At 43.9% G+C, this 9,130-nt stretch overlaps 1 protein-coding gene across 1 annotated transcript; it reads right to left on the reverse strand.

Annotated features, from left to right (window-relative positions):
* Positions 1 to 2,134: 2,134 nt before the first annotated feature.
* Positions 2,135 to 8,653, reverse strand: mospd1 (motile sperm domain containing 1). Its single transcript, XM_017419672.3, has 6 exons — positions 8,501 to 8,653; positions 5,897 to 6,219; positions 5,740 to 5,815; positions 3,758 to 3,990; positions 3,057 to 3,218; positions 2,135 to 2,958 (listed from the first exon to the last, which is right to left on the reverse strand). Exons 2-6 carry the CDS (start codon positions 6,051 to 6,053, stop codon positions 2,927 to 2,929), a joined length of 660 nt encoding a protein of 219 aa, XP_017275161.1. The 5' UTR covers positions 6,054 to 6,219; positions 8,501 to 8,653; the 3' UTR covers positions 2,135 to 2,926.
* Between the last annotated feature and the right edge of the window lie 477 nt (positions 8,654 to 9,130).

A 9,130-nucleotide genomic window follows, 5' to 3' on the forward strand; every position in this document is an offset into this window, starting at 1 on the left:
CCCCCTCAGAGCGACACTGAGCACTGGACAAACAGACTTTTGGATGTGGACCTTTTTCTGTGCTGGAAAGCTTCTTTGTACGTCTGCAGTTTTTTGTAAGAAAAGATTTAACTTATTTGTCTCTGTCCCCACACCCCTCCGCCCTGCTTGGTTTGTAAAGTATGTACATAAAGTCTAGTTTTACATTTAGCCGGGAGGTGAATGTAGGCACACAGGTCTGCAAAAACAAGAAGTTTCCTTTAGTAGAACTTTTAGGGTACAACTTCCTGTTACCCTGCGAGGCGTCTGCAAACACTTTTACGACCACAGGCTGTGAACTGTGGGTTTGGTTCTTTTTGTTTTCTGCAGACGTTGGGCTTACAAGCCCAGCTCTGAGAGGATTTGGTGCCACTATGAAAGCCCCTTTAATGCACCTAGCAGTAAATCATGGCTGAAATAATAAGTCATTCCAGGTTTCAACACTAAAAAAAATCATCCTGTGGCTCTGAAAGGGGAGAGGATTTGTAGATACGGAAAGGAAAGAAAGGGTTCCCAAAGTGTTATTTATAAAAAAAAATTTATGGATAAATGTGTATATATCTATATGTAATTGGATGGCGATAGGCGTCTATCTCCAGTGGAAGTAAATAGTTTTTGTTTGTTGTGAATTGACTGACTGCTGGAACATTCAGCTGAAAGGAGGAAGGTGGGTTTTGTTTTTTGTTTTTTTTAAAGAAAAGAAGTAGCAGCATCATCCCAGAATGAGTTAAACTGCTTAGGTTGCACAGGATGCTCAGTTTTGCTGCGTTCCGGCCTCCTGCGTAGTCTCAAGCAGGAAATGAATTGATCTTGATGTTCTTTATAAGGAAAAACAAACAAACAAAAAAAATTATACAACCTGCACTGTGATATTTGCTCCTGAAACTATCGTCCGAGCTCTGCTGTGTTTCATCCTTGTGAACAGTCACGGCTCCGTAGCCTTTCGGTGTTTCTCTACGAGATGAAGAAAGGGGAAAAAAGTGGCCGTAGATCATTTTATGGAAGTGTTCCCTTTTAATTTAACAGAACGGTTTGCAGTTGCTTTACTGAATGTGTTTGGTTTTTATTCGTACAAGGACCCGGCCGACGAGCTCGCCTCGCCTCGCCCTGCTGTCAGAGCGGTTTTATTCTTTGTTTTTGTTTTGCTACAGTTTTACTCGCTGAGTGTTCAGGGCATGAATTTAGCACATGGTGTGTTGCTATGCTGTATGCCTGTCATCTGTGGAGCTGGCTAACACTTCGTCTGACGCCTGTGATTGTTGTGACTGTCGTTGCGGCAGACGTCGGGGCTAAATAAATTATTGCGTTATTACGTTCGTGCAGCGGTGTTCAGTAATCATTACCTGCTGGGGAAGAGGAGGGGCACTGTTTTTATTTGTGTATAATATCTCATGAAGTGTTCAGTCTAATGAAACTGAGGATGCACATCTACAGCTGACTAACTTGGCAAACAAACAAATAGCTGTAACTCAGTCCATTTTACAGATTTTATTGTGGAAATTTTAACTTAAGGAGTACTTTTTAACGTTTTGAGATGTCTAACCTTTTGATTCATACAATCTTTACAGTTTCGCACACAAAACGTATTTTAGTCGCCGTTCACCTGGCGTTTCTCTCACTTCCTCTCAGAGAACACGCTCGAACTCTCATTGACTTCCAACGTGTCTGAGCTCAGGATGTTCTCTTCAAAACAGGAAGTGAAGTCTTTTTGTCACGCCTCCTACATTAAACCACCAGATGCTTCTGCCACATATATCCAAAAGTGTATATGTATATATGATATTTTTTTACAGACAGTTTTAACGTCTGTCTCCCTTGCTGCAGAAAATCTGGGCGTCACCATGGCAACCAGTGACTCATCGGATTCCGAGGATTTTTTATTCATTAGTGGGGTTTTTCTTCTTTATATCAATCAGGGCAGCTCTTAGAAATCCTGTGTCATTTAGGCCATTTTGCCATGATCACAGCTCTCGCGTTACGAAGCGATTTACCCAAACTTCGTACTGTCTCAGAGGAGAGCATCAGAGAAACAGAAAAGTTTGACCGGTTGATGTAAGAAAGCAGAACGCCGACGACAAGTTGTGCATGTGTGCATACGCAAAGGTTCGCCAATAACTCAGGTGTTTATTTTTTATTTAAAACCAATTTCCTAGAAAAAAAAACAAACCATTAAGTTTTACCAGGGGTTTCAAAATAAAAGCTTATACTCTTAAATCCTCCCTTGATTTTTCAGGTCAAATAGACCCAAAGTTACCAGGACCTCAGGAGGGTTGAAATAGGATAAATTCGTATTTTCCTTAAGAATAAAGTTTTTTATATTTTCTCTCTCAAACGACCAGAATCTATTCAGGAATACTTCACAACCCAGCCGTATTGAGACTTTTATTAAACATACGATGAAGCACTCATATAATACATCTAACAAACCATTGTCGAGATCTGTCTTCTGGTGACATAAAAACTTTCTTCCCCCTCCTCCCTCCTCCTTCGGTCCACGCCATGACCGCTCCAGGAGAACATCATTACAACGACGGTTACAGGTGAAAACCACAGCGACATCTTCAACGGCTCTATGTACACGATTCCTTCACGCTCCCGCTTTGTCACACGACGGCGATTAAAATACAGACGTGAAGCCGGTCGACGCTGACCGCCCTCGGAGAGGGCGTCTCCGCTGGCAGGCAGGTGCCGCAGGCCCCTGCAACAAAACACACCTGTGCCAAACTCAATACAAGTTTTACTTAAAAAGAAAAAAAAAAAAAGATGGAAATCTCAGAGGACTCTCCGGAGTGTCCCCCCTCCTGCTGTCAGTCCTACTCGTGGAAGAGTGGAGTAGTCCCTCTGGTTTGACGGCGGTCTTTATCCTGGACAGCTTCTCCTCCTCCTCCTCGTTTCAGCTCGAAGAACTTCATGTACGGAGGATGACCATCGTGAGAAGACCTAAAGGAGCGAAACAAAACCCCACCGGGTGTTGGGAATCCCTTCAAAAATTAAGTTTTTTTTTTTTAAACCGACCCGGGCTGTTCTCTCCAACTTACCGAGGACGTAAGCAGCTACCAGTTTCTTGTTAACACTTAAGTGGAGGTAGACAGGCACAGTGGATTCCTGCTCGCCCAGCGTGGGGAGCATCAGGGCAGCCATGCACACGAGTCCCAGCAGCACGGTGAGCAGGCTGGGTCCTCCAGCGACGGGACGGCTCTCTGTGTAACCCCCCGCACAGAAAACACACCCCGATCAGACCCACAACTCAACAAAGACAGTGTGTGTGGGCAAAAATATCTCATGACTCCTTCCATAGCTAATCAACCTGAGGGAGCACAAAAAAATGGCTGATTTAGTCACGTTTACAGATACTGAGCTAAAATTTGACGTGGGAGGAGCTGAAAGTCATACTCTGAGCGGGAGATTGCAGTTCGATCAAAACGGCTTTGGCGCCATCATTTCTCATCACCAGATAACCTCGATGTAAGAGCAACGGTAATGTATTTATTTATTTTTTGTTACAAAGTTGAAGTTAAAGATGTCAGCTCTCGCACCTTTACCTGAAACCTCAGACTTCATTTAACCTGTTAAATCTTATTTCTGATTACTCAGCCTGAAACCGTTTTATTTCACCCAATCAGGCAGAGCTTCAGACGTGGCAAACAAATGAACCCCGATGGTGTCGCTCGACATGACGGGCGTTTGGCTCCACCTGGTGGCGACGTCACCCCCCTCCCACATCCCATCCCATTCCTACCTTGCTGAAACGCAGCCTGCTCGAAGAACTCGCTGTCAGCGAACGGCTCTTTGGCCCGGCGCTCCTCGTCCGGGGGCCGCGGGCTGGACGGCTCCTGCGAGGCCGACGGGCGGAGCGTGGCCGTCACCTCTTTGCGGCCCAGAGCTTTCCGCTGGCTCTGCTCCGACACCTGCAGCCTGAACTTGTCGTACACGCCATAGTGGCAGGCCCGCACGTCCCTGTGTCGGATTACTCTGTTGGGACATGGACACGTGGACGGACTATTAGATCAACGACAACGGAAAGTCACTTTGTTAAAAAACAAATTAAAGATATAATGTCACAGGAAAAGAAGTCCGCCTTCGTTTAGTTCTGGGGTTTTACTGAATGCATCAGGACATAAAACTGATCTGCTCTTTATCAGGTTTTAAAATGATTATTTTTACGATTCAACAGCTTGTAGAACCTCCTTTAGCAGCTCTAACTCTCAGTTATATTCAGTTAGACTTATCAGGCTCTCGCATGGTTGTGGAGGAATTTTGTCCTACTCTTCTTCACGACGTTGCTTCAGTTCTTTAAGGTTTGCAGACTTTGTTTCTGCTCAGCTGAGGTCCTACAACAGCATTTCAGGTCAGGTTGAGGTTCTGGACTTTGAGGCACTGCAGCACCTCGATTCTTCTCTTTTTCAGTCGTTCTCTTGTAGATCAGCTGCTGCTGTTTAGGATCTTTGTTTTGTTGCATCACGACCCAGTTTGCTCCAAGCTTCAGCTCTCAGACAGACGTCCTCACATTTGTCTCTAGTGTCCTTCGGCCTGCAGAGGAGTTCATGTTCGACTCAAGCAATGCGTCCGAATCCTCAACCCTCCACCACCGTGCTGACGGTTGGCACGAGGCGTTTGTGCCGACATGATGGGAACAAGGTGGGTTAACATCTATATGTTGATATTGTCTGTGTAAAAGGACAGATGTATTGTGGTTCAAGCTAACAATAAAAACACGATCTAGTTCATTAAAAACATCAATAAGCTGTAAAACGGTTAAAGGACGGCGGCTGTAACATGATGGAACTGAAGGAACCGAGGAAACAATATATCTCGTAAAAATACAAAATCAAAAGATTACTAAAAGCAAGACACCATAAAAAAGAAAGAAAAGTAAACAAGTGGAAGTTCAAATAAAAGCCCCTATGGTTTCCTCGAATATATAAGTGAATAAGACTGAGTACTGTAAAATAAAAAAAAAATCAGTTAACAGTCCCAACTAGAAGTACGCTAAAGCTAACAGTTAAAATGAACATAAAAGACCTTCTGAACTAAAAAATTAAAAATACATAAATCCATAAAAGCCAGACAGAACAGATAAATCCTGAGTTTAGTTTTGAAGACGTCTCTCAGTCGACTGCTCCACGTGTGAAAAAAAGGAAACGACGCCTCTCTGTGGGTTCTAGTTCTAACTTTAGGTAAATCAGAAGACCTCTGCCCGAGGACCTGAGGGCTCATGGGGTAAAAGTCAGACACAACAGTAGGAATAAGGCCGTAAACAACCTTAAAAACCATTCAAAGAACCTTCAAAAGGAGCCGACGCTTTCAGATGAGAGTGATGATCATCTGATCTGCGGCTCCTCGCTGATACCTTTTAAAAACGTACAGAAGAAGCAAGGACAGACTCAGTTTCCCCACACACGGCTTCTGGGTCGTTGCGGTGGCTGTGGGGCAGCGGCAGGAAAGTCACAGGTTCAATTTCCCCCCCTGGCCCGTATGTTAGTGTCCTTGAGCAGGACGCCCAACCCCTGACTGCTCCATCGCATGCAGAGACGTGTCCAGACGCTTCTTTCCTCTTCTTCTCCGTTTTGACTCTAGTTTACTAAATATTTAAATGGTGAAATCTGTTTTTATTTTCTCTACACTCGAGGTTAAATTTGAATCAGTTTAAAACCTGGTAAAGATCAGATCATTCCCAACCTGTGACTGTCAAAAGACTAAACGATCTCAACAAACACTTACATGTCAACACAACATTGTGGCTTGACGGCTCCAGTGGAATCCACCACGGAGTACTTGTTTGGCGCTGTGCACAGCACTGATGGAGAAGAAGAAGAAGAAGAGATTATGCACCACCTGGAAAGTTTCAGTGCGACATTACATAGCTCTGCCGACTGACCTTTGAACTTGAGGGCGAACTCATAAGGATTGTAGAGGGTGAGCACCTGCTTGTGGGAGGACTGCTCGTCGGCGTAAAAGACGAGCTCCGTGGGGAACACGAACACAGGAAGGCTTCCTTCCACCAGCTCAGGCTGTCGATGCTGCTGCTGCTGCATTGGCTCCAGCTGAGCTCCGACCCCTCCTCGTCTGCTCTCAGCCTGCGCGCCCCCACCCACACACACACGCACGCGCTCTTCTCTGGTGACTTGTCAAGCCGTGAAAACTCCCCCCCCCAGGAGGCAAAAGGCACCACTCTCAGCTCCTCAGGGCCATGTCACGTTACTGTGAAGACACACACACAGGTTGGAAATCAACCATTTCTTTTAAAAAAAGGGCACTAACTAACAACTTCTTCATGTTTTTGGACACTTCGGTATTTTATCATTTATGTGGACACATTCCATTTGTTGTTCTGCTTACAACCCCAACTTTAAAAAAGCTGAGATGTTGTGTAAAAGGAAATAAAAACATGCAGAATGCAATGATTTGCAAACCTTATAAACCCATATTAAGACAAGGATCTAAAAAAAAAAAGGGGAACAGGGTCATGTTTCCCTCTGTGAAGCATCCTCTCTTTTAACTACAGTCTGTAAACATCTAGGACCCGAGGAGAGCAGCTGCTGGAGGTTTAGTTGGGAATGTTGTCCCATTTCTGGTCTGATGGAGGATTCAGACGGTTCCAGTTCAGCACCTGGATGCAGTCTGAGGTTTAACATTGTCTTGTTGAAATATGCAAGGCCTTCCCTGAAAAAGATGAGATTTGTGGATGGGAGCATATATTGTTCTAAAACCTGTATATATATTCCTACATTGATGGAGCCCTTCCAGAAGTAAAAGCCACCCATGCTAGGAGGCAGTAATGCACCCCCATACCATCAGAGAGGCAGGTTTTAGAACTGTGCGCTGATAACAGGCTGGATGGTCCCTCTCCTCTTTAGTATGGAGGATGTGGTGTTCGTGGTTTCCAAAAAGAATTTGATTTGTGTTCATCTGACCTCAGAACAGTTTCCCACTTTGCTTCAGTCCATGTGGTTCAGAGAAGATGGCAGCTTTTCTGCATGGTGTTCACATGTGACAGCTTCTTTTCCTGATAGAGCTTTAAGCAGCATTAGTGGACGTAAGGGTGAACTGTGTTTACAGACAGTGATCTGTGGAAGTGTTTTTGGGTCCATGCAGTGATGTCCTGAACAGAATCAGACCTGTTCTCAATGCAGCGGCCCCTGAGAGCCAGAAGATCGGGTCCAATACTGACTTCCAGCCTTTTGTCCTTTGAGCTCAGAGATTTCTCCAAATTCTTGAGCTGTAGATGATGGCATGTCTAATTTTCTGATGAGGAACATCATTCTCAAATTGGCCTGTTGTTTTTAGATGCAGCTTTTCCCACAGACCGGTGACCCTCAGCCCATCTTGTTTTTATACCCAGTCCTTCTGTTGCCCCGTTCCCACCTTTTGAGATGTGTTGCTGTCATTATTATTATTATTAAAAACAGTAAAACCTCTTTGTTTAAACATCTAATGTTTACCATGTTCCACTGCAAACAAAATATGGGTTTGTGAGATTCGCAAATCACTGCATTATTCTGTTTTTATTTAGATTTTATACAACGTCCTGACTCTTTTGGAATTGGGCTTGTGCACACTGTGCAAAACAAGTAGAATAAACCCAGTATGATGCACATCCAAGATCATTTACCATACTAGACTGTACTTTAAAGGGCAGTATTCCAGTGATGAAATGTAATTCATCTATAGAACAGCAGGTACAGAAAATAGATCGATCCATCCAGCTCAAGATGTAAAAAGCCCTCAAACGCAAGGGTTGCTTCTCTCTGCTAGGTCAGGTTCAGTAGCAGCTGTATGGCAGCAGGTCTTAGCAACTAAAGTCCACGTCACATTAATTGATTTAACAGTTCATTCATGCGTCATTCTTTACGACTAAATACAGGGGAAACCTATGCATTTTGACATGTAGGTGTAGTGCTTCTCGTTGACGAAACGCGTTAGGTTTCTGACACCTGCTGAAGTTTCAGTAAGTGTAAATAAGGGCACAGGTGAACTCCGCGTGGCTGCTGGTCACGTGCCCTTCTGTTTACATATACGGTTAGAGCTCGAGAAGAGTCGTGGTGTCGCAATACGTTTTTGTTTTTTTTAAATGTCACTTATGATAAATCACGATAACATCACAAACCCAGCGGAGAACTCAACTCTGTCGTGTCCCTACATGTTTGTTACGATGTTATTGTTTTTTCCAGCTGCGTCTTTTACCATTTTATGTCGTTCAAACGTGCCTAAAACAGAGTCATTCTGACAGAAATATGTCTTTAAATAAGGCTTTTCTATATAACATGACCAGGTGGGCTCTTTGTGTCATCTTCACAATGACCTGGTACTAACTCTAGGAGAATATCCTCCTTCGACGGATTTCTTTTCCAGCCGGTGTAGAGTCGGTGTTTATTAGCCTAGCATTAGCAGCTAGCCCCTTTTCGCTGGTCTCGCGCCGTGTCACCGCAGAAAATAAAGCGCAGATCAGTTTTAGAACCTCGACAAGGCGGGAACACTTTACCTTCTTGTCAGCATTCGGATCTGAGACACGAAACAACTACCGCATCGCAGGGATCTGTGCGTGCGATCCCACCCTGTTGTTGTCTCTCTTCAGTCCCTTTTTCTTTGTGGATATTTATGCCGCAGACGCCGCGGTGCATGCTGGGACGACGGGGGGCGTCTGCGTGATGACGTCACGTCTTTAGAGCGTCCTCCTAACGGTCGGGGAGGATGACAATATTCGGTCAAACACCACGAACTTGTTTTTAAAACCCTTACCAACCCACGATTAATGTCATGTTTCGGATAACTTTGATAATTAAATCAAAATGAAGGGTCAATAGTGGTTTATATATGTTGTTCGTGCCTTATTTTCCGTATTTTTTGACGTTTCTGTCGTGTTTTATACAGAAATAATCATAATTCCTGTTGCGCATACTGACATTTGTTGACACTTTTTTAAGACCGGGAAAGAATATTATCGTACTTCCTATAAAGTCGGAAAAAACAAACTTCCCATTACTTTTAAATAAGATGTCCCAAATCTCCATGAATAAATTTCGGATTTGTTTGAATTGTTAAGTATTTGGACGTTCTTGGCAAAAAAAAGTGTTATTTTATATTACTTTCCTCTGCTGAAATCAGCTTGAGA

The sequence above is a fragment of the Kryptolebias marmoratus genome, linkage group LG9 (assembly GCF_001649575.2).
Source record: "Kryptolebias marmoratus isolate JLee-2015 linkage group LG9, ASM164957v2, whole genome shotgun sequence".
Lineage (NCBI taxonomy): Eukaryota > Metazoa > Chordata > Actinopteri > Cyprinodontiformes > Rivulidae > Kryptolebias > Kryptolebias marmoratus.